Source organism: Vipera berus (assembly GCF_964194415.1).
Source record: "Vipera berus genome assembly, chromosome: 1".
NCBI lineage: Eukaryota > Metazoa > Chordata > Lepidosauria > Squamata > Viperidae > Vipera > Vipera berus.
Genome location: NC_138202.1, coordinates 58,233,661 through 58,260,742, shown reverse-complemented (window position 1 = coordinate 58,260,742; position 27,082 = coordinate 58,233,661). Strand labels below are relative to the sequence as shown.

The window sequence follows — 27,082 nt, the reverse complement described above, 5'->3', positions numbered from 1 at the left end:
CTTATTATTGGCACTCATAGGCACACTCAACAGTAACTCTTCAGATTTCGAACTCTTAATTAGCTCTTGGTTAGATTTGTCAGAAGATTCCCAGGCATAATTCAGCTATAGGTAGTTCTCAACTTACAACCATTCATTTAGTGACAGTTTGCACTACTGTTACAATGGCATTAGAAAAAAATGTATGACCGCTTATGACTGTTACAGCATCCCCATGGTCATGTGATCAAAATTCAGGCACTTGGCAACTGGCATGTATTTATGACAGTTACGTTTTCCTGGACAGAACAGCCAAAATCAATGGGAAAAGCCAGATTTGTTTAGCAGCTACATGATTCCCTTAACAACTGCAGTGATTTGTTTAACAATTGTGACAAAGGTTGTAAAATGGGGCAGAACTCATTTAACAACTGCCTTGCTTAGCAATGAAAATTTGAGGCTCAATTGTGGTTGTAAGTTGAGGACTACCTGTATCGTACAAACTTCAATGCAGAGAAGTATAATGTCTTAAACAAGTAACTCAGAAGCATTTCTAGATCTATATTCCAGATTTCAAACTCCACGCATTGGGCTGAATGGACTTAGCATCATTGGCTCTACCTTATTCTTTTTAGCCCTTACACAGTGGGAGGCAGGTGATGTAAAGTTTACCTGAGAGGCCTTTCTACCCTGAGATCCACTTGTTCCTGCCTCACCTGTATCACACCTTACAACACCTCTATTTTATTATCCTCCCTCTCCGAATCTCTTGTCATAGAAAACAATAAATTATTCTGCCCTTCCTTTCATCCCCCATTTCTTTATTAGCTGGAGCTGACAAGGAATTTTGTTTTCAAGCACCTCTTCCACTCACCAACCTCCTTTTGACAAAGAAGAACAGAAAGTAGGGGCATTTCCATGTTTTTTTTTTAATCAGGAACTTCTCCATTCCAGAACACTTTTTTCTCATCCTCAGGAATCCTTGTTTCTCTTAGAAATGACATAATTGTTTCCTGCTCTCTCCTAAAAAAAAGTCTCTTTCCTCCTGACAACTGCTGGAAAGGTGGCAACTTGGATTTGTGAAGACGTTACAAATGGGACAGTTGGAAGAGATATAACACATGGATATTATGAGGGTGAAGGTTTGTTCTCAAAGCTTGCGGGTTGGTTTCCGAACATTTCGTTATCAGGCTATATAACATCTGTGTCAGTGTTCTTCTGTTTATAAGGCTTCAGGTGTGGATGTGTCAAGTGAGGGTCTTGTGATGAGTCATCAGAGAGAGGCTTCTGGTGCTGGTAACGAAACCTTCGGAAACCAACCCACAAGTTCGGAGAACTTCACCATCATCTTACACCCGAGCTACAGATATTCGCCACATGGATATTATTTTCTGCCTCCAAAGAGTGTGAAATGTTTGGATGGATCTTCTAATGAAGTAAAAGATTTCAGGCTGTCCCTCTTATGCTGAGAGTCCAAAATACATTCTACCTTCCTCCCAGAGAGAGGCGTGCAGGGCAAAAGCACCAAAGATAGGAGATGAGGGGGGGAGAAGGGGGGAAGACATTCCAAGACTATTAGGGGATTTTGGAAAACTGTTTAATTGTGCCTAGAAGCTATGGAAGAAAGTCCCCCGAACTGACTGAGAAGAAGCCACGGCAGCCGGTCTTAGATCATTATGTACCAAGAAGAAAACTGAATAAAAGCCAGATGTGAGTTTCAGCAGAAGACAGAACACAGACATTTGTAAGAGGTGTTAGCATAATGTAGTTGGTCCTTACAGAGTTGCTTGAGCAGCTTAAAGCTTATTGAGAACATGCAAGCAAAAAAGCCCTGCGCTGAGAAGTATTTTTTAGTAGGTACAAATATCTATAAATAGCGTGAAATGGCAGCATCTGATTCAAAGTCTGAACTGAATTACTCTAAGTAAACTCAGCCAGTAAAAAAGATCAGGCAATTTACCTGCTGGTGGTTTAGATAACAACAATAGTATTAATGTGAAGTGGATTTTGTCCTTTTTTCCCCCCTCCATCCAGCTGTGGACGATAGGCAGAAGTGGGATTTTACATCTAAAACTGTACTAGATTAGTCCTTTCCAAAAACTTGCTGTAAATTGTGGGCTTCTGGCAGAAAAGAGTTGATTGAACAAACCACTGTTCTGGAAAGTTTGTCATGTTATCTTGGAAAAGGAAGGGCTGGAGGAAGCCAGACCTATTAACAGCCAGCAATACTCTGGAAAGACCAGAGCAGGGGTAGGCAACCTCGGCTCTTTTATGACTCATGGACTTCAACTCCCAGCATAGCTGACTCAGGAATTCTGGGAGTTGAAGTCCATGAGTCATAAAAGAGCCAAGGTTGCCTACCCCTGGACCAGAGGCTGCTGGTATTTAAGGAACAACCTGGGTTTGGCAATATCATTACAACAATGACAAACTGGTTTCCAGTTCTAGAACTCTTCTGATTCTCTCTTTTGCACTTCTTTTAGATGCTGTCTGCTTGGGGTATCTACTTATACTGCTAGTCCTTGACTTATGACCACAATTGAGCCCAAAATTTCTTTTTGTTAAGAAAGACAGTTTTTAAGAGTTTTGCCCCATTTTATGACTTTTCTTGCCACAGATATTAAATGGATAACATGGTCGTTAAGTGAAATTGGCTTTCCCATGGGACTTTGCTTGTCAGAAGGTTGCAAAAGGGGATCACATGGCACCGGGACACTGCAGCTGTCATAAATATGAACCAGTTGCCAAGCGTTCAAATTTTGATCACATGACTAATGCTGCAATGGTCAAGTGTGAAAAATGGTCATAAATCTTTTTTCCAGTGCTGTTGAAACCAAATAAATGGTTGTAATTGACGACTACATGTATATGAATGAAAGGTGGGGTGAATTTACAACTACCATCATAGATGAACAGCTGTGTTGTCCAAGACTGTTGTAAGACGTTGGGCATCAACAGTCATTTAACATAAATTTTAAAAGTCATAATTATGTCACCATTTTCCAACACTGGTTCTTCAGTCATTATGCGTCAGAAGATATCAAAATGAGATACTGAAAACATCACTGAAAGCATTGAGATTCTCCTCACTCTTAACAATGTTCCTACTTATGCATTAAAAATATGCACAATGGTTGAAAAAATAAAATTGCATATTTTTTCTCCAAAATACATTAATCATCCCAGAGACTAATGAATAGGAAGAGATATTTGAAAAATGTGATATTAGAGTATGAAAGTAATAAAGACACATACCCAGCCCAAATCTTAAAAACTAATATTTAAAGTCATCAATCTTCAACTACAGCTTAGAAAAACATCAACATTACATTTGCAAACAGTTGGGGAAAAGCCCTGCTTTACTATATGGATGCAGACCCGAAGACTCTGGATCTGAAATTAGTGATTGCCAAATACAGAAAGCTAATGAAAAGCAAGCAGCAAAGAATGATGTCTTGCAGAGGTCAGGAGTGACTGAAGAATCTATTCTAGATGATGATAAAGAGCTGCAGAAAGGCTGGCAAAAAGGAAGAGTGATGTAGCTGGGGAGACAGAACCATCAACCCGTAAAATCAGGTTACTGTATTGGTTTTTAGGGCTGGTTTTGATGATATCTTTCACTGATTCCTCCTCTGAACTTGGAAGTTCCATCTCATTACCCCAATTTACAACTCGTTAGGAGATAATCACAGAGAGGCAACATGCCTCCAAGAATAAATTAGAATTGAAAGGTTCCTTTCTTCCAATAAATATGTTATTACATTTCTCATGTGCTGAAAACAAAGTTAAGCACGGTGTAGTTAGTTTTCTCATGTACTGCTAAGTGCATGAATAAGTAACATTAATTGAAGTTGGCTTTTTTTCATGTACGAGTGTGTGTGTTTTCCTTCATATGCTAAGCTTTTGAGCTAATGAATGTTCTAATTTAATAGACACCCCCCTTAACTGTTAAACAAGTTTCACTTTAATACAAAGTTCATGCAAATTACTACATTTTTAATTTGTGTCAAAAAGAAAAAAAAACCTAACAAAAGATACAGTATGTATCAAAATACAGGACAACATAAACACTCCTTTTAGAATAGGCTGCCTGATCTTGCTGTGTTAACATTATTTTTAACTTTTATTAATTTACCAAAAAATTTATTGAAATGAATTATTTTATTTACCTTAAATGCACTAATGCTATTCTTATTTTATTTTCTCAATAGCATAAAATCCAGAAAAGAAGGGCCCAGGTGTACCTTTGGGGGGGGGCAAGGTAGTGTATCCTCTAACAAGGACCACTACTGGGAATTGCCTCCTTGTCTGCCCTGCCTGGGTGGCACCTTATGACAATTATGTAATAAATCCTCAGGAATACTCTTGAGTAACAGTAACTCCATTTTCTGAATATCTAAACAACATTAAAATTACCACTCTTCGGGACTGAATCTATGTGCTGAAAATGAGAATGGAGGAAACAACTAGTGAATAGGAAACTATTTATTTATTTATTTATTTATTGATGGGATTTATATCCCGCCCTATCTCCTGAAGGACTCAGGGCGGCTCACAATAAAACATATAATAAGTGCATAAATCAAGATAAATGAAATTGAGAACATCAGTGCAATAAAAAATTAGAGAATTTAAAAATGAATTAAAAATACTAAATATAAATTAATTAAGATGCCTGTCAGTCTAGGTCAGCTTGGTGGAACAGGTGTGTTTTGAGGCCGCGGCGAAAGGATTGGAGGTTTTGGGCTATCCGAAGCTCAGGGGGGAGCTGATTCCATAGGGTTGGTGCTCCCACAGAGAAGGCCCTCCCCCTGGGGGTCGCCAGCCGACATTGCCTAGCTGACGGTACCCTGAGGAGGCCTTCTCTGTGTGAGCGTACTGGACGATGGGAATTTGTTCCCGGCAGCAGATGGTCCTGCAAGTATCCCGGACCTAAGCCATGTAGGGCTTTAAAGGTAAGTACCAGCACCTTAAATCTCACCCGGAGGGCAACTGGTAGCCAATGCAGCTCCCGCAGGAGGGGTGTAATATGGGAGTATCGGGAAGCTCCCATCACAACCCGCGCAGCTGCATTCTGCACCAGCTGAAGCCTCCGGGTGGTCTTTAAGGGCAGCCCCATGTAGAGAGCATTACAGTAATCAATACGGGAGGTAACGAGTGCGTGGGTGACTGTACGTAGGGCATCTCGGTCCAAAAAGGGGCGTAATTGGTATATAAGACGAATCTGGGCAAATGCCCCCCTAGCCACGGTTCCAATGTGATCTTCAAAACTGAGTCGTGAATCTAGGAGGACGCCCAGATTGCGTGCTTTATCAATGGGAGGTAACATCTCTCCTCCTATAGTCAGAGATGGAACCTCTTGGACTAAACGAGATGACGGTATGTACAGCCACTCAGTCTTGGCCGGGTTGAGTCGAAGCCTGTTTTCTCCCATCCAAATCTGTACCGCTTCCAGACAACGGGACATCACATCGAGGGCATCACTGGGTTGGTTCGGGGTGGAGATGAATAGCTGGGTATCATCAGCATATTGATGATATTTCACCCCGAAGCTACGGATGATCTCTCCCAGCGGCTTCATATAGATGTTGAACAGGAGGGGCGAGAGCACCGAACCCTGAGGCACTCCACAATTAAGAGGCCTAGGGCTTGACCTCTGCCCTCCTGCCAACACCGTCTGCGAACGGTCCGAGAGGTAGGAGGAGAACCAACGCAGAACGGTGCCTCCCACTCCCAGCCCCTCAAAACTATTACTGTTAGTTTTCTTTTTGATACGCAAGAGTCAAAAATGAATAACTTTTAAGGTGAGTGTCTCATGCAAAAGTATCTGCTTGGACAATAAACAATAACCAGTGCAGGTTACTGAGACATCATTAGTGTGAAAGAGAGGCAAAAGGAGTTAGAGCAGGCTCTAAGAGGAGGTACTACAGAATCACAATTTGATAATCAAAGGAAATGTGATTTAATTTTCTACATTCTGTTACGTGCACCCCAATGTAAAGAAGTTGCTTAATATGTACAAAAATATGTCCCCACATTTCTAAAAAACTGAAATATACCAATAAGCTGAAAATTAACAATTTAAATAAACATAAATATTTTATACATTTATTTAAGCTGATGTTTCACTGTGTTGAGATTTAGGCATGCTTTTTAAAAAGTCTTCTGCTTTTACATGAAAAAGCCAGAACAAATAAAGCTCAACTGCAAGACAATGCAAAATGCACATTTCCAATTTATTTCATTCTTCATATTTTAAAAAGATAAGGAAAAAAAGCAAATAATAACACAGAAAAAGCAAGCAATACAGACAAATTATACACACATATAGACAATTGAAACTCACTCCTTTTGCACTTAATATGCTATATTAAAATAATGCAAAAATAAATTACACACAAAGTTTGAATGCCAGTTACAGTAAAAAGATGTTAAGAGAGAATTTAGTTCAGCTCAAACAACACATCACCCAACATGCTAAAAATATTTTATTTTTCATTAATGGTTAACTATAGAAATAAAGGAAAAAATTAAAATACACACGCACACACAAAGAGAGAGACTGAACATTGCTGAAGTGTTAACAATGCACAAAGACCTACCAACACAGAATTTTCCAACAAGATCTCCTGCACAAAAACAAATGATAATCCAGTCATGATAAAACCTAGATATTAGAATCCAGTGATCCTGACTTCAGCAATACAAAATGAATTTACTGCAACATTTTATTGCAATAATGCAGTAATAAACTATTTGCTCATTATTGCTTTATTACTTAATATTTTATTTAAAATTAAGAATGCTATTATAATAGTTGTTCAAAGCCAAATATTAAGTACTAATTTGAATCCATACTGGAAACTATATACTTTTTGTTTAATATTAAAAACGTAAATCACCTTATGATGAAAATTCATTGGCCTCAGATCTAAAAGGGCCAATTTCACATCAGCAGTAGCAGATTTAGTCAGGTGGAAATAATATACTGTAATTTATATCTATAATGTTGGATAATACATTCAAAAGTATTTAATATTGACGGTTATACCTTTCCAAAACCAGAGCTAAACAAATAGCCTCATCATCGTGAAGTTTAGTAGAAAAGTACGATGATCACCTCTCCAAAGGCTTATTTTAAAATCACTAGTGTATTTTTTTTCTCTTTAATATTATTTAACTTCGGAATTAGTCCATAGCTCAAGAAGCACTAATTTCAGTTTGATACTCAGAATATCAATGTTTTAAATGGCAATGATGGCAAAAGTATTCACTATTGGTTCCCATGCTAGCGTAGGCAATACAGGTAGTCCTTGCCTTAAGACCATTTGTTTAGTGACGATTCCAAGCTACAACGGTACTGAAAAAGTGACTAATGACCATTTTTCACACAAATGACTGTTGCAGCATCCGACTGTGACATGATCAAAATTCAGACACTTGGCAAATGACTTGAATTTAGGACGGTTGCAGTGTCCCTGGTCATGTGATCACTTTTTGCAACCTTCGGACAAGCAAAGTCAATGGGAAAACCAGATTCACTTAACAACTTTGTTATTAACGGCAGCTACCAACTGCAGTGATTCACTTAACAACAGTGCAAGAAAGATCATAAAATGGGGCAAAGCTCACTTAACAACTGTCTTGCTTAACAATAGAAATTTTGAGCTCAATTGTATGTCAAGGACTACCTGTATTATTTCCAAACCTCTTTGAGAAGCATCTACTCCCTTATATTCCCCCAAAGGATTATACAGATATATCAACACCTAATAACATTTTCCTTCTGCTACCCAACGGGCCAGCTTTTTATACAAAAAACAAATGTACACTAGATATTAAGGAAATGAGTGAATGTTTTGTCTCCCATATTTAAATCTGTTAATAATTTACATTTCACCATACTTAACCCCTGCCACCTCCCCAAAAAACTTCACAGGAAGGCTGTTGTATGAATTTGCTGAATTGTAATTACTCAATTTCATGGAATTAATGTTTGTCATAATCAGAAACACTGAATTTCTCATGCATTAAGCCAGTTTGGTATAGTGGTTAAGGCATCAGCCTAGAAAGCATGAGGCAGTGAATTCAAGTCCTGCCTTAGCTTTAAAAGCCAGCTGGGTGACTTTGGGCAAGTCACTTTTTCTCAGCCCAACCCACATCACAGGTTTGTTCTTATGGGGGGAAAAAGGAGGAAGATGTGTTAAATATATTTACCACCTGGAGTTATTTGTAAAAATAATGAAGGCAAGATACAAATAAATAAATAATAAATTAAAACATTAAAAAAATATTCCATGTCTGGAGATTTATATTTAGAAAATTTATTTTCTTAGAAATATCTGGCAAAATTCTTGATTCTGTTTTTTTAAAAAAATTTCTCTCTCTACTCATGAGACTGGTACAAAATGTCCTTCACCAACTGGTAAATTAATTCCAGAAGTGGAACTGAAAAAGAGGATTTCACCAACTTTAAGAGGTAAGTGAAAATTCACAGACTGCTTGGTGGAGAGGAACTGTTTAAAAGAGTTTATAATGCGGCACTGAAAAGTGGCTTTCTCTTCTTCCCACTGCACTTATGCATAGGTGTATGATTGTGTTTGTGTATGTGTACAGTGTGTGTGTGTGTGTGTGTGTGTTTGTTTGTGTATGTAAAAGAGAGAGAGAAAGAGAGAATAGGAGACAGAAACAATGTAGAAACTAATTCCCTAGTCAGTTAGCAGATCAGTCAAGTAACTAACATCCCGCTTTTTACCCAGCAGAGAATAATAATCCTACTCCTACCAAAACCAGCTGACCTGCTATAAGCCTATCCTTGTCCTTAGGCAAACAGGAAAGAGTCATGGAATACCATAAGGAATTATATTCCTTCTCTCTCAGAATACTTTACACGCTTCCCTCCCTTCCTCCTCAATGCGCTGAACTAATCTACTTCATTCAACTAGGAAACTACACTCATATCATATATGTTTTACATGGACACTGGTATGCGCACGCGCGCGCGCACACACACACACACACACACACACCACTATACACATCTGTAAAGTAGAGGGTCATTTTGTGATACTGTGGTAAAATCAATCATGAGACTTGACTAATATAAAGTTTATGTTCACATTTCTGAAAGCAATGGATTGTGTTATTCTGCTGAACAAGGTACACAAACTGCTTTTCTTTGGAAACCCTAATTTGAACATTCTGATTCTAAAATTGCAAAGAACATTGAAAAAAGATTGGTAACATGGCTATGTAACTACAGAGTCATATTGCTGTGTAATCATATACTTACACAAAGGCACTTTACTAGACTAGACAGGTTTACATGATGAGGAGCAAACATGTGAAGCTGCTGAAGGCAAGATATAGCTTGAGCTTGGACGAGGCAGTCAGGATGATCTTGCATCACTGCACAGCCAAGGAGACAGGATGCCCTTAAGGCTGAGACTGCAGCACTGCTGCCTACACATAAGGCAAAAGTTCATTAGTCAAATAACATTTCAAAACAATAAAAACCAAACTACAATAAACAAGCTCCTCAAATTATTAATATATGTTTTTAAAATCTACTTAGATCACGCTTTGCTAAAAAAAATGGACATTTATTTCCACAGCACCCCTAGGATATCAAAAGAAGGGAATATAACAGCCTTGGTGGAGCAGTGGGCTAATGCCTCCTTAAGTAACACCAGCTGCCTGCAATTAGTGCAGGTTCGCATCCCACCAGGCTCCAGGTTGACTCAGCCTTCCATCCTTCCGAGGTAGGTAAAATGAGGACCCAGACTGTTGGGGGCAATTAAGCTGACTTTGTAATAATGCCGCTTGGGGTGTGTGTGAAAGCCCTAATAAGCAGGCTTATACATAGAATGAAGGCTACTGCTAAGCTTGTAAGCCGCCCTGAGTCTTCAGAGAAGGGCGGGATATAAATGGAATTAAAATATATATATATATACATATATATATATATATATAATTCAGGATTGAACTGTGGGCTCCTTGGTGCTCCCTGAACTTGGTTGTTTGCTTGCAGACATTTCATTACCCAACTAGGTAATATCATCAGCGCTAGTGAAAAGCTCCTAAATAAACCAGAGCACATCCATGAATACCAACTGGCAACTCCTTAATTTCACAGCACATTAGCAGAATCAATCACAGTTTCAGTTGGGAAACTGAGAGCATTCTAGGTCCAAAAATGTTAGGGAATTCCTGGAAGCTTGGCATTCAGACAAATCAGCTGTCAATAGGCATATATAGACAAACCACTTTTACATAGCACTGAAGAGAGACAATAAGAAAGCTAAGAAGGAAACAAAAAGACCAGAACTCATGTTCTCCAGCATTCAATACCCAGATAAGCAGGGATTACCAGGAAACAAACAAGCAGAAAACAATACCCTAATCAAGGAATTACCAAGGAGAAAACCCATACCCTCACCAACATGGCTGGGCAAAAGCTACTGTATTTAAACAAAGAGTAAACTCCACGTTGACTAAAACTGATGATGTCACTTAGATGGATAATGAATGTCTGCAAGCAAACAACAAAGCTCAGAGAGCAGCAAGGACTCCACATGTAGAATAATATTTTATGAGCAGTGAGAGAACGCTAGTGTTTCTTGTAGACAACTCAGTTATAACTGCACAAAATAATCTACTAATCTAGTCTTTATGTATATGTGTGCATGCATGCATGCTCAGAAGACAGTACTCCATCTTTGCCTTGAACACAAGAACAAGTCCTTCTGATTTGAGAAATATCATTTTTATTCTTCATTCTCCTAATTATAATAATTTGTCAATAACTGTTGGCTACTAGAAGTTTCTCTATTAAGAGGAAAAAAGGACACATCTTTATTTCAAGATCTCAGATAAATCACAACTCAAGTGAAAGACAAATAAGATTGTGCACGACTTTGTAAAAATACAAATACTCTGAAGCTTTTGTCATGGTTTTCCACACATATTTTGGGAGCAAATTAATTCAATGATTATTATCTTGGCTCCTAACTATTATTTGCTACAAATGTATGCATACCTTGCAACTCAGGACCCAAAGTGGCTATAAGTGCATTTAAACAGCGACCAAGGCTTTGATGGACTTCAGTATAAGCAGGAGGCACAGTCAACAACAACATAAGAACAAGAGAGAGGGTAGGTTCCACATGCACATGATATAAAGGACCAGCAGAATCAATGATCAGTGACAGAGAATGCAGTGCCCACGTCTGTAAAATACCAAAAATGTAGTGTTGTCACACACAGACACAGACACAAAACGTGTAATGGGTATGAAAAAAAATATGAAATAATTTGCTAAGTATGATAAAAACCAAAGTTATGTGTAAAATAAGAGCATTTAAATGAAATGGTGAGAAATACTATGCCAACAACACAGTACAGTATAACATGTAAAATACATATACAGAATGAAACAATCTAGGCCATGGTTGTCCAACCATCTGGGGGCTCTACTCTGCATAGATCATCTTCCTTCAGTGTACTCACACCTGCCTAAGTTGGCATCAGTATAGATGTGGGAGACATCTGTGTCTGTCACAGTAGCAATTTTATCACTATCAACTCAGGGAATAAATATTGCTCTCAATTATCTGAGATTCAAATTTCTAGCACATGTTGTTTTTCCTCTCTCTCCATATTGTGGAAGAGGTGATAGAAAGAAGGAAAAACAAGGAAGGATAGTTCACCAGAAACTTTGCCAGAGGATTGAGTATCACTCATGATTAGTCTTTCTGTCATCAATTCTGCTATCACTCATGAGTAGGCTTTATGCCACCCATAAGTACCAAAACAACAAATATGTTAAAAGTCCAAATAATATTTTGCAATGTATTTTTTGAATAAAACAACATAAATGTTAATTTTCATTCCATAAAACAGGAAATGAATTGTGTGTGTGTCTGTGTGTGTATAGATAGATAGATAACCTTTATTGTCATTTTTTACTGTAGCACAATGGCACACATTAAAAATGAAATTTAGTTGCTTGCTCTCCAAGTGTACACATACATAACACACATTTAAACATACTATAGAATGTATGTATAGATCTACACCCTTACATATAAATAACATGTAAATATTAATCACCGTCCATCTTGAATACATAACGGAAGGAGAAAGCTTTAGAGTTCACAAGGTTAATCCTGAATGGAACAGAATTGTGACTGAATCTGGATGTTCTGCTTCGGATACCACAAAGCCTCCTCCCAGAAGGTAACAAAGAAAAACAGGTCGTGATGTGTAATGTCCCAGACAATTTTACAGACCCTGTTCAAGCAACACTTCTGTGCTATGTCCTGGATGGAAGGAAGGGAACTGCCAATATCTTTTTTGTCATCCTCACTACTCTCTGCACCGCCCTCCTGTCTGAAGCAGGGATGCTTCCAAACCAGACTGTGATGCTGTATGACAGGATGCTCTCAATCGTCCCTCTGTAGAAAGTGGTAAGGACAGGGCAAAGAAGATATACTTTTCTCATGTGACGCAGAAAATGCAGGCGCTGCTGTGCCCGCTTTACCACTGTCTTGCTGTTGAGTGACCAAGCCAGCCTACTTGTGAACTGCACACCCAGGAATTTGATGCTAGTAACCATCTCCACAGGTGAATCATTAATGCACAGAGGAGTGTGGCTGTGCCTGCCTTTTCTGAAATCGTCAATGAGCTCTTTGGTTTTTCCAATGTTTAAAACATTGGAACTTGTGTGTGTGTGTGTGGGGGGGGTGTTGTGTATGTGTGTAGGGCTTCTTTTCGCTTAGTCATTTATCATCATCATCTTCACCTACAATACATACCTGTACTTCAGGTGAACTCTTATCCTGAGATAAAGTAGAAAGTATTCCAACACATGCAGTAAGATGATGAGTGGAACTGATTCCTCCCGTATACTTATAAAGAGAACCCAGAGCCAAAGAATGTCCTGTTCTTGATATCACATCTCTTGCAGATTTTAGCCTAAGAATTGTAAAACAACTGGATTAAAATAAAATGACAATTATAATTATGAAGTCTAGCATTACAAAAGTCTACAGAAAACTTACTAATCAGCCTTCTTCTCACATCCAATGCCCTCTAAGTGTGTTAGAATTATAAAGCTTAACAGGATGCTAAGAATTGTAGTGCTAGCATATTCTTGAAGACAGCAGACTTAGAAAGATGTTGCAGAATCACTATTTAATTTTTAGGCCTTAAAGAAGGAAAGGGAGAAGAACAGGAGAACAATGGACTATATTCATATCATCATCACCATCATCAATAACAATTAATCTCACAATTGTAATAACTCTGAAGTTCGCAAGAGGAGGATAGCCTATTGAATTTTGGCAGCTAGAGTTCTTACGACTACTTTGGTTTATACAGCCAGCATATCTGTAGAGTGAGGATGATAAACCTGACAGAGATACAGTATGTATATGCAAGGTCTATCAGTAGGTCAATAGTAAAAAATATTTCAAGCCCACAACAAACAGCATTTGTAAGCAGCTCTAATAGAAACTTCCTAATTTATTGAAGCATAAGAAGGGCAGGAAACACAACAGAATAATATTTGCAAGGTTTTGTTAGTATAGTTAATCTCAATAAAAGTAGTTTTAGTCATCTTGTGGAGTAAATTTCTTGATTTGGTCTATCTGGATGGAACTCCATAATACTTCAATATTTTGGTATAGTTTCTACACAAATTACCAACTTAAAAAAATGTATTCCTTCCTCCAATCATGAATATGCCATTAGTTAAATTTCAATTACTGAAATTAGACTGACCTCTTATTTGTGTTTACTCAAATCTCATTATAAATATCTTCAAAGTTATCCCCAATAAACGTGTTCAGAATTATTGTAGACATAATATTTTGCTGCCAGGAAAAACAAACCACTCTTTTTGATGCAATTTTAATGACTGCTTGAACAATTCCCCAATGTATTATTTTTGGCCAGAAAAGCAAAGTATATATTATTTTATATATACTATATACTGTATATAAATATATTATTCAGAGATATAAAAGAAATGTTTTATTTCTTAGGAATTACATGCAAATAATATATATCTAAAAGGGACGCAGTGGCTCAGTGGGTTAGGACGCTGAGCTTGTCGATCAGATGGTCGGCAGTTTGGCGGGTCGAATCCCGAGTGCCGCGTATCAGAGCGAGCGCCTGTTACTCATCCCAGCTTCTGTCAACCTAGCAGTTCGAAAGCACGTAAAAATGCAAGTAGAAAAATAGGGACCACTACAGTGGGAAGGTAACAGCGTTCCGTGCGCCTTTGGCGTCTAGTCATGCCGGCCACATGACCATGGAGACGTCCTCGGACAAGCGCTGGCTCTTCGGCTTTGAAACGGAGATGAGCACCGGCCCCTAGAGTTGGAAACGACTAGCACGCATGTGCGGGGGAAACTTTACCTTTACTAATATATATCTAATATAGACTACAGTAGTTGTAATTATAATTTGTAGATTTTATTGTGTGATATATTTTTTATTTCAGAAAATTTCAAACAAATTTCAATTCAACTGCTAAATTATTGATGAGTAGTTTTCCCATATGAATTCTGAAGAACTTTATATTTACTAAACTGACATCTATAGATGTTTGGTGTAAGTGCTAGTGAAGGAGAAAAGCAGCGATTCTCAGCTGACAGAGAATCCTTATGTAAATATGGAATGAACATTTCTGGCAGAAGCAAATTCTGTAGAGGGGCAGAAGAGGAAAGCAACAGGATAGAACAAGGTGTGTGAAAGAATGGTGTTGGCTGGGGAATTCTGGGATCTGAAGTCTACACATCTCAAGGTTGCCAAAGGTTGAGACACACTGTATTTGCTTTTCTACCTCTGCTCCTTAAATACTTCCCTTTTTATAAATTTTTAAAAAAATCTGTTCAGAATTGAAATCTGGTCAACCTGATGGCCGGGTTACATAGGCCCAAAGGGGAGCCTATTTTTGATACAATGCAACAAAACCATATTATGAGAAACTGCTTACTTGTCAAAGCTAATTTGTGCCAATCCAGCAGTGAAGGTATTATCAGCTACCACCTGTGCGAGTCTGGCTAGGGCTTCAGCAGCAGAGCATCTTAGAAGGGGACTGTTACTTTCCAAGGCACTTAGGATCAAGCTCAAGGTGCAGCTTTGGATTTCTTCATAACCTAAATTTCCCTTATGGCTAGCCAAGTGCTAGAATAAAGAAGAGTTTATAAATAGCACCATTACTGAACAGTAAATATTTTCCTTCTTTCAACAGACATGCAAATAGGAGAGGAAATGAAAATCAATACACTTTTTGTTTTATTTGTATTCTGCCCAAGAACAAATGCTCTTAGAGCAGCTCGCAACATAAAGTATAAAAGCATAAGCATTAGAAAAAGCCATAATAGCCTTTTAAAGAAATCGGTATAATTACATAGTAGATTCAAAGTAAACTCTTATCTTGGGAAGATTTTAAAAGAACTTCGAAAACTACTACTGTTTCCTACAGAACTCACGAGGGATTATATAAACTCTACATTTATTATTATTCTACTGTTCTTCTCTACTAAAGGAGATTCCCCAATAACTAAAAATATGTGGACAAATACTTTAAGGCTAAAGGGAAATTAATTCTTCAGTTATATCTGGGAAGATAAAATTATAGGCAGCTATAGATGCCAAATTACAGTCTCAATCTAAAATATCTACAGCTACATGAACATTGCCTTCTTTAGGCTTTATAAAGCAAAGAACAAAGTGATATCTTCTATTATCTCAGATTCCTCCATTACAATTCAACAAATGGCTATTCTACATCAGTATCGCTGTATTTATTGAAATGTACAGTCTCCTTTTTATCCTCAGGATCCAAGTCTCACATAATTCAGCTAATATAATATAATATATAGTAATAATGTATATTATATAATAACAGAGAATAGAACCAGAAGCTAAGAATTATTAAAGAAAGGCAATATACTGCAAATGGATTGAATGCTACACTAAATTTATACTAAATTATTTGTTTAGCATAAAATGCTTGAGCATGAAAAAGCCATAGTGAATCTGCAAACATGGATATTGCCCTCATTCACTCTTGTAGTTAAAAGGTTTTCAGAAGTTTGTCATTAATGAAAAGGAATAGTACTTTATTACATCATCTAAACCAACACATTGTGAAGACTTTGTTTAACATCAAAGCAAGGCAAGTTCAAGTTATTTATAGTCTGTTGAAATAACACTTAGAACTTCTTTCAGTTGACCTTAAAATTATAATGAAGTTTTTAGGGGAGCAGAAAATGCATTGACTCTTGATATGATGTATTTTATGTATGTTATATTAAACCAAGCCTGCATTCATCTATAATGTTAAACCATACAAGGTGGTTCACCTTTTATCTGACAAGCAAACAAGCATTAGTGTTATGTATGGAAGTAAATAACTTGGAAAATGAAACAGATATCATCTAGCTATAGATGCCATTCAACAGATTCAACTTTTTTTTATTAATAAATTTTATTAAACAAATTTTAAATAAAAAAACAAGAACATTATTACAAAGTACTGAAAAGTGCATCAAATAGAAAAACACCAAAACATCCTAGACACCAAAAAAAAAAACACAAAAACAACATTAGACAGGACCGGGGAGTGTAATACTACCCTTAATTTCTTTTTCTCATGCATCCCAGGCTAAGTAACCTTTAATTACCAAATAATTAGAAATCTATAATTGTATATATCTCCAGATTCTATACCTCAAATAATAATACACAATCATCTGGTATTTCCCCCGTTGAGATTAAATATTCTATTTTGTAACCATGAATACCAGGAGTCCCAAATTTTATTTATTTTATTTTATTTTAATTCCATTTATATCCCGCCCTTCTCCGAAGACTCAGGGCGGCTTACAAGCTTAGCAGTAGCCTTCATTCTATGTATATGCCTGCTTATTAGGGCTTTCACACACCCCCCCAAGCGGCATTATTACAAAGTCAGCTTAATTGCCCCCAACAATCTGGGTCCTCATTTTACCAACCTCGGAAGGATGGAAGGCTGAGTCAACCTTGAGCCTGGTGGGATGCGAACCTGCACTAATTGCAGGCAGCTGGTGTTACTTAAGGAGGCATTAGCCCACTGCTCCACCAAGGCTCTTATTGAAAAGTGATTCACTTTTCCCTTTGAGAATATATGTCATTCGATCTGACTCTGCGCATAGTAATACTTTCTCTATTACTTGATAGTAATAGATCAACAGATTCAACTTTGGAAGCACAACAAAGATATAATAGTAGCTCAATTCATCTACTTGTTTTTTAAATCATATTTTTTCAGTAATAGATAAAACAGACAATATGATTCAGTAGTAATTTCAAGGAAAAGACAGCAAACTTGTTTTCAGATTACCCTTAAATGATTATGGTGGATATCACTGACTTTCATAATAAACTGAAGGGAGACTCTTACCTTTAGGACACTGCAAATTGCTGACATAATATTTTGCTGTATTATCTGTTGCCGTGATCCTTTGGTTTGTTTTATGGATGCCAATAACTGTTCCAGCACTTGCAGCCTTAAACACATGCAAAGTCAAGAGGAAATTGAATAATTAGCCTTTGTCCCATTTCATATACTGTACAGGCTCTGTTTCATATATTGTAAAGTCTATATAATATGGCTCAGCAAGAAGCTGTTTATTTCTTAGTGTTAATCTCTAAATTCTCTCTTAATATTTCTCTATATTTCTTTGGCAAGGTTATAGTTGCCTCTCAAAAGCATCCAAACAGCTACTGTGGCACACATACAGTATATTTCAGTGCATTTCTTATATCCATAATCCAGGGATTTGTGGCTTGAGGAAACTAAGAAAACTTGGGAAACATGTCAGAGCTTTTTAATTAAACACACACACACATGTTGATAAAGTTGCATCTACAATTTATTTCCAATCATATTTATGTTGAATATAAACGAAGTTTTTCTAACAATCTCTCACCTACCATATGAGAAGATTACTAACTGAATACAGAGTTGTTAAGAAGATCTACGCAATAGACACAATACAGCACTTTTCAGATTCATATTCCAGTCTTTGCAAATATTATATAATAAAACCAATTCTTGTAAAAAGTGCAGGTCTATGACATTATTTTATACAACTCCACTACTGACAATCCAATCATCTTTCTTAGTAGCATAATTACTCTCACCTAACACTAAGCACACTGCTATACTGATCAGAGGGAAACTCTTGGCCCCGTAATATGTATGTACATACATACATAGTATATAAATTAAGACAGACAATTCCTATCATGGTTTAGTTCATAAGGCAAAAAGGAATATTTAGATAAAATGCATGCTTTTGAAAAATAATGTATTTCCCACGAGTAACTACCGTAATCTGAAACTGAATTCTCAACTATCCTCTCTTTACCTTTGTGTCTCTGTTACTTGTGAAAATATCACTCCAAAGAGACGGGTTGCTGCACTGACAATGGATGAAGTTGGAGACAAAGGCTTAGGCACTGAATCTCCATGTCCAGCCTTCTCATAGATTGCAAATGGGTCAAACTCCAAGCTCCCTCCAGCTGTATTGTTAACTAAGAATAACTGCAAAGACAGAAGAAATACAGTTGGCATTGCAGGACATGGTTTTTGTCCTCTATGTGCATAAATAACCACTAAAATATAGTACCTGCTCTTCAATAAATCTGTGTTCTGTCTCCTGCAGTAACGGATCAAATAAGGCAAGTTCGCAGTGGTGGGAAAAGGGCGGAAGATATGCAGCAGAGGCAGCTGCCTGGTTATCAAATTGAGTCAAGTCTTGCACTAGTTCTTTAAGAACAGCAGAGAAACTTCCTGTAATTTTAGAAATGAAATGTTTTTTAACGCATAGCTGGTACCCAAATACACCACTGCAACAGTATTTTAAGGACCAGAAATAGGTCATGTGATTTCTGATAAATGTGTGGATTGGTGGGTCATAAACCTGAATGAGTTTAACAACCTCAAATGAAATATTCTATGCCAAAAAATGAAAGGCTTTCTAAAACAAGAATGTAGCATATCACAATCAACTGTTAGAAAGAAAAGCTGAAGAATTTACGGTATTTCTTCCAGAAATTATTGCAGTAGAGCAAAAATTCTTTTGAACACAAATATAACTTAATGAAGAGGGTGGGGTTTTTTTACATTACGTCTTTTGAAATAAATTTGATATTGAAAGATTGATAGGCTGGTGAAACACTAGATTCAAGATTACGAATATCAAGAGAAGTATTTTTTACAGCTAGAATTTCTTTTCATTTTCAGTGACTGGGTAGTCTATCTGAAATTAAAATAGGAAAATATAGTTCATGGTTCTAACTATGTAGAATTTAATAGAGAAGGGAGTATAATAGAAACAAAAAAGGAAATATGTTAGCCTGTAATACACTACTTCCATTACAATGCCTTATAATACATTATGTCATAGGAGAAAACTACAAATTAGCTATGAAAAACAGAAAACTCTTGATTACAGTAAGACAGAATAGTATATTTTTAATTGTTTACCCTGCAGTTTAAATTGACTTTGAGGGACAGCCTTTGAGGGAACTGCTGTGTGTTAGTATCTGTTACTCAATACCTTTATTTCTGAATTTCACTGCACAAAGGGATACGTCTACAGTCTCTATGTGCCAAATAAAAATACTGGAAACAAAAAGCAGAGGAAGAACCATAGAGCAAAAAGTTCACATGATCACTTAGATTCTGAATTATAATGCGCACCATTTATGCTCTGTTGTCACGCCTGAATTTATAAAGGCTACCAGCATTTTTATCCCTTCTTGAATACAATACATTGCTTTTTAAAAGCTTAACATTTATTCAAATTATGCTTCCTCTGTCTCTATTTTTTTACTAGTATTATGCATGGAATTCATTTGGTACAGGTTTTTTAAATATTATCCTCTGTTAAGTCTTTCTCTTACGTACAAATTAATTATATTCTGTGTTACAATGCTTTACTTGTCCTTTCGTTATTACAGCAAGACAAGCTTGAGGGAAGTTTTTAGAAATATTTTGGGAAGAAGTATACATACCTTCATAACTCTTGGGAGGCAACAAAGCAAGCAGTTCATAAAGTCTTTTCCTGTATGTCACTGATGATAGTTTTAAAGCACTGCCATGCATTTTATTTAGTGAAGGAAGCCTTTAAAAGTTAAAAAAAATCCTACTGTTACAATAAAAGCTGTTCAATTAATTTAGAGTCATATATGTAAAATGGGCAGCCTGTATAATAAATAAATGAATAAATCTGCTATTGATTTCATACACATGGAAAAAGGTGATTCAGAGCAAGGAAGACAATTCCCTTGAAGAAATTGTAGCCTTTCCTTTGCTTGCTCAGCAATAGCTAGCACCTGATCCAAGAAAACACTCATGATTTAAGGTGGTGCCAACAGATACAATATGCACACTCCATATGTACTCCAGATCACATTTTATCAGCTCTATAAGGACTAAGACATAGATCTAAAAATACTTTTATTAGAACAGTTATAACAACAGAATCTTGCTCATGCTACCTTTTCTGCCTTTTTTATTTTCAGGAGAAGGTGGGGGGGGGGAAGAGGGCTACCAGAGGCATTTTTCCAAATTACATCCTTGACCTGGGCTCAAGTTTCATTTATTGACTGCTGCCTCAGTCCTTCAAGGTCATCCTCTTTATTCGTTGTGCCTTTTCCCCTTTCAGTCTAGTTCCCTGTATCAATCCTGATAAACTCACACATGCACATGACCACTATCTTTAAAACTAAAGTGGCTGCAGATAGCAGTCACTTATCAGCCATAATTGGGATTGGCAACTCCATCATTAAACAATGCAGTCGTAAAGTAAAATCACGTGACTATGCCAGACCTATGTCAGTTTGTCAGTTCTTGTTACAGTCATAAGTGAATCACGGTAGGTCATTAAGTGCGATGTCACCTGATCATGACTTGTGACTTTCTGCTGGCTTCCACATTGATTTTTGCCTGTCAAAAGCCAGTTGTGAAGGGCACAAATAGTGGTCAAGCGATTGTGGGATACCATCATAAATATGTGCCAGAATCACAATGACATTAACCATGAGGATGCTGTGACAGTTGCAAATTTTAGGACTGGTTGTAAGATTCCTTTTTCAGCCTTCACTATACATGAACATTCAATTTACATCAATTATACTATACTGTACTCATTGTTATCTTTACAATATTCATGTTACAATCTTAATAATATCATGGTTTTATAGTTTGCTTTAGTAAATTAAATCTTAGTTATCATATTATATAGACTAGACTATAACAATGGGATGGCTGTAATTTTATCACTGAATGCTAATGTTAATTGAGGATGAAAATAAAAATATTATTACTTACTGTGTCAGTAAATCAACAGCACAGGGGACAGGAGGAAGCAGTCTTTGAATCACTTCGTCTGTAAGCAGTCCCCCACAATAGAGAATAAAGCTTTTGACAGCTGAGAATAAAGCATATTGATTGCATATCAGTCTATATACACAAATAATAATACAATCTTTTTGTGTTATGGAAAGAAGTAGAAAAAATAATAAGAGAAGAATGTTATAATAAATTATACTCAATTGATATATCTGGAACAGTCTTGAGAGATGGATGGTATATAAATACATGCAATTATGAAATAACAAATAATACTGTTGTACTATGGAATTAGGATAGCTATTTTACATACTTAAATATGTAGTCAGATGTTCACTACTTTTCAGTCAGAAGTAGTGAAAGAGATAATCTTCAATGCTTGAATAATGAATAAACAGTCTGATGGTCTAATTAATATATCAGAGCATTAAGTCAAAAATTAATCTGCAAGGTTAGTATTAATTAGTAGTTAGTACCTCTCTTATTCACCAAATGTCCGCATGTAATATAGCAATAAATAAAATTTTATGCTTGCAACCAGCTACAATTACTGCATAGTCTAGAAATTTATGTGTGAAATATGTTATGTAAAGACCTGGACCTAGAACTGGAAATCAATGAAGACAAAAAAAAGAGAGACCATTCTTTACTTTTATTGCTATGACTTCTGAAAGTTCAAAAAGAGTGAAAGTATAAAAAGCCACGATTTTCACCCACCACAGAGAGCACCTGCTCGGCTTTCCAGTGTCACTTGCCAGGTAAATGAATCACCACGGTTCTTCTCTGTTTCTAAGTCTTTAGGAGATACTGGAAATGCACATTTCCATAACAACAGCACTCTAGGAAGATGATGCTGGACCACGGCAGGACCTATTATTTTTAAGATTGGAAATGTTTTTTTTCGTAGGTGGGATTGACAGAAACATTTTCTTTAATGAAAGTCTTTTATTCCCCCTTCATCCTGAAGCTCCCTTGCAAAATACTCTGAAAAGTGAAGGGACCTTTTGAAGCAAACTTTGATGGGTATGAGAAATTGCAAAGGGGAAAGTGGAAATGTGTAGATGTGTGAAAATATTTTATCTATGAAACACTGATTTCACCTACTATGAATGATTATATAATAAAGGAACAGATAGTCCTTGGTTATGAAAGCAATTGGAACCGGAATTTCCATCACTAAGCAATGTGATCATAAAGTGCAACATCATGGGACTGCATTGCTTAGCGATAGCAATCTTGGCAGTTCACCGTAAACTCAGAACCTTGTGGGGTGTTAAGAAAGAGGCCAAGGCAAGAGGCTGGGGGTTGTATGGGTGCCAGAGGCAGGTGCTAAGGCAGATGCACAGGGGGTGCAGGGAGGTAGGGACAACATGTTGCTGTGACAAAAAATGGTGGGAATGATTTCTGACTTCCTGTTGACTTCCCCATTCCCCATTGACTTTTTATGAGCGAAGCAAGCAGGTAACGTAATTATGCTAACATAATCACGAGCCACACACTGAGTGCCTGGATTGCAATCATGTGACAATGGGGACACTGTGACAGCCGGAACTCCAAGGACAAGTTGTAAGTCCCCCTTGTTCAATGCTGCCATAACTTCGAACAGTTGCTGGTGAGTGGTTGTAAAGATTACCTGTATTAGCTATACAAGAAGAAAATGAAGATCATTGGTTATTCTTCCATTGCCCTATCACTGGAGTTCAGGAAAACTACCCTAACATCCCAATCAGGATTAAAATTCTCCTCTGCATTGTTCTCATGTTCTACACTTTGGAAAACAATACTTTACAGTCCCATGTTACATGAATGTTCTGCAAGGGTTGGAGAGAAAGCCAGAATTATCTCTAATCCACATATTCATATTTGTTTTTAAAACTGTTTACTTCACCCTCGAAAGTGTGGTTGTTTGCTTATTATTCATATATAACATAAATGCTATTGATAGTTTGTGTATTTGTTATACTGGAAAAGATAATTCTTTATAGTCTGTGACAAGGAAGTAATAATTTAAGTTAACTATATTTTTACAGCTATGAAACACTTAGAACTTGTTCATATATATTGAAACAGTGACACCAGACAAGAAGTACAGAAGTGGTCAACTTTTCAGCTGAAAAGAAATAAAGACATATAAGTGAATAATCTTACCTAACGTCATTAAAGCAGCTATCAAAAGCCAACCTGACTGCATTCTTTGTACTGAAATCCGACTATTCTGAGAAGCTGAACGCAAAAGATCCTCAGCTACCATCATGACAACCTATATGAAAACAAAAATCTTCACTAATTCAAGAGATGAAATAGAAAATTAAATTCTTATGAAGAGAAGCATACACACTACTTCTGCATATGTCATGGCCCACAAGTTAACTTTCTCATGTAAATAAAATACATGGAATACATTCTAGAATAGTTATTCCTTTTTGAGCATAAAACTGAAGATGATAATATGTTGGGTGGCATAACTTTTTGTGAGCTAGGCTCTACTTCCTCTGATACAGTGAAATTGTCCTCTACAACCAGTAAGCATGCTATGCATTGCCTGGGTTTATAAATCATAATTGGATATGATTTGTTTTAACCAAGATTTCTTGGATAAAACACAACAGCTATCAACTCACATCGTGCAGACACAAAAATCACAATTTGTGATTTGTTTATGTTTGTTTTCAGACAGAGTTAAAATCAAACAAAATTATCTTTAGCCAGCTCGAGTATTTTGAGTACAGCAAGGTTTATGGTAAGGTTTAATTCTGTATTAAATAGATCAGCACAGTGGAATTATTGGGTACTACACACCCTTGTTTTATTTATCTAACCTAATCCTTTTATACACACACTGTCACTTGCTTTATTCACTCCAAATCTCAGGTTTGCCTGGTTCTTCCAACTGTTCTCCCTGTGTATTTGCATGTGTATATACTTTTACAATCACTTTACACGTAGTCCTTATCTTATAACCAAATGGTGCCAATCTATTTTGGCTGTAAGTCATAATGGTCATAAAATAGGTCATCATGTGACCAACCCAATTTTAGGATTTTTTAATGTCATTCATTAAGCAAATCGCCATGGTTGTTAAATGAATCCATAATAAGTGAACCCATTGGACATTTTTGCCAAACCCCAGAAATAACAGCAGGTTTTCAGCAAAAATATAGTAAATCGTGGTCATGTAATCATAAGACACTGTACATATGGGCCAGTTGACAAGCACACAAAATGCAGTTGCTGTAACTTCAGACCCATGTAAAGGACTATCTGCACTTGACTAGAAACCCAGGAGAAGTTTTGCCTTTGCATGCTTTTTTCAAAACAATTGTTAATGTTTTGAGGAGGGCTATTGCACTCTGACACATTCTACAAATCACCTCTTGCAAATGTTTCACACATGTCTAATAAACAGATGGAATAACTAAAGAGCAATAAGAGTTTCATCATTAACGTATTTATGATTAGTTCATGCACGCTGCGAAAACACAATTTGTAAAACTGAAGCAACTGAGCTACAGTATGTGCAATGTTACACATTTCTGAATACAGAACCTTTATCATAGACAGGTTTTCTCTGTAGAATTTGATACAGCAATTTAAAAAGTTAAGGAACATAAAACAAATAATTCATTTATCAAATAATAACATCACATTATTTAAATATGTATTCTAGCTGCACGGAAGTGACAAAAATAATTGTCAAATGCAATGAATACCAGACATACTGTTCTAAAGCTTACCTTCCCTTTGCCGTGTGGAATTCCTAAAGGACATTCCCTGACAGCTCCTAACAAAGCAGCAATGGCAAAACTATAGCCAGTCACTGCTTCTGGGGAGGATTTCATTGCCGTCAGGCGCTCAATACAGCTATCCAGAAATGGAGAGAGATAGCAGGGTAATGCTACAGCAATACATCGTAAGCACCATGCTGCTGCAAGCTGAACTGAAATGCAGGGATGAAGGAGAATGGAGATTACTGCATCCAGGACTCCTGGAAAATCAAACATATTACAAGATTAGAAACTCATATGATAATGCTTATTGAGATAGTAAATCAACAGAGCTTCCACTTTTTTGCCCTTGCCCTTTGTCCACTGTAAGCTAAAAAAAAAAAACCCCTACAAAATTGTCAGAATTTTCTGGGAGACTGATAAAAATAAAGAAGCTACTCAGTGCAAACCAGGTGTCCAGGTTCTCTTAAGCCAAAATGGACACTGGGGGCAGTGACAAGTGACAGGACAGGAGGCATGTCACTTGTCGCGATCTGAAGACACTCTTATTTGAACAAGCTGGCCTGGCCTGATGGGGGATGGGTTGGGTTTTATGGTCATTTTTAATATTTGTATTTACTGTTTTTAGTCAGGCATATGTTTAATTTTCTTTTAACTTTTGTATTTTGGTATTTTTTATATATTTGCCCTGTTCACCGCCCTGAGTCCTTCGGGAGAAGGGCGGTATATAAATAAAATTATTATTATTATTATTATTATTATTATTATTATTATTATTATTATTATTATTATTATTATTATTATTATTATTATTATTATTATTATTATTATTATTATTATTATTATTATTATTATTATTATTATTATTATTATTATTATTATTATTATCCCCAGCCTTAGAGAGTATTTGTAGCATGTATTGCAAAAAGAAGGATAAAGCAGCTAAACTGCCATTTTATACAAACATCTCTTAAAAAGTGTTCCCAAGAATTCTGCAGTTAGTGAATCAGGATGAGGATGACACAGAACTGTGGCTTTAATTGTATGTAAAGCTTCCTTTCATTTGAGCTGTTTCTTGGTAATTACCCAGACACATTTATATTGTTTTCTTGGCAAGATCATAAAAAAAAGGTTTATTAAAGCTTTCTCTCAGGAAATTATTCAGCTTCTTAATCCACCTAGTCCAGGATTTCTTGCTTGTCTCCCATTACTAATCGGGTACAATATTCTTGGCTTTTTAATGAAATTAGCTAAGTTAGGCTAACTGCTGTCTCATTGTGACACAGTCCTTATATAGCTCTGTGAAACACTCTGAAACCTCAACATGATATAAAAATGCAGTCTTCCCCTTCATTGTTAAACTAAGAACTGATGCCAACAACATATTCCCAACAGATTTCTGATAATGATCTGTGATGATTCAGACTCTACCCAAAATATTTTAATTTATTAAAAGAAAGACTGCTGGAAGTATTTTAACATCCTCTTTTTGTACAATACATCCTGAAGCAGTTTGTGGTACCACCACTCATTTTTGTTTCATTTATCCTATAGCTTAAGACTCTATAAGGGTATTTACCTGTACTAGAATCTTGCAGAACAGGTGCAGCTGTAGTACCTAATCCATATATGAGGTTTCCAAGCTCTTCTAGAGCACATATTAACATATGCTGGTTTGCTATTACCTCTGTTGTACCAATATGGGTTTCAACATTACAGTTACTCACTGCGGCATCTGATAATAGAAAATGTTATGCTAATAAAAGCAATGAATAAAAGACAAGGATAGGTGTCTGATACATATAAAAGGAGGCTCCAGGAAAAGAGCTAAAGGGTTATACTTTAAGACTAAATATATTATAAACCACAGATAAGTTATTGGATAATAATTGTAATTTCCATCTATCACCTGCAAAATTAAGATAAGACTGCAACAACTTACCTTTTTAAAAAAGCTAAACTT

At 36.5% G+C, this 27,082-nt stretch overlaps 1 protein-coding gene across 1 annotated transcript in view; it reads right to left on the bottom strand.

Annotated features, from left to right (window-relative positions):
* The window catches only part of HEATR5A (HEAT repeat containing 5A), a 71,322-nt gene that overhangs the window by 22,211 nt on the left and 22,029 nt on the right, over positions 1–27,082 (bottom strand). The window contains exons 9-21 of the mRNA XM_081336412.1: positions 26,699–26,854; positions 25,129–25,379; positions 23,543–23,654; positions 22,112–22,264; positions 21,374–21,473; positions 20,056–20,165; positions 18,666–18,829; positions 18,405–18,580; positions 17,435–17,540; positions 14,981–15,171; positions 12,795–12,954; positions 11,018–11,207; positions 9,272–9,441 (exon numbers count right to left, since the gene is read on the bottom strand). Coding sequence (XP_081192538.1) covers positions 9,272–9,441; positions 11,018–11,207; positions 12,795–12,954; positions 14,981–15,171; positions 17,435–17,540; positions 18,405–18,580; positions 18,666–18,829; positions 20,056–20,165; positions 21,374–21,473; positions 22,112–22,264; positions 23,543–23,654; positions 25,129–25,379; positions 26,699–26,854 — 2,039 coding nt within the window. The remainder of the gene's footprint in view (positions 1–9,271; positions 9,442–11,017; positions 11,208–12,794; positions 12,955–14,980; positions 15,172–17,434; positions 17,541–18,404; positions 18,581–18,665; positions 18,830–20,055; positions 20,166–21,373; positions 21,474–22,111; positions 22,265–23,542; positions 23,655–25,128; positions 25,380–26,698; positions 26,855–27,082) is intronic.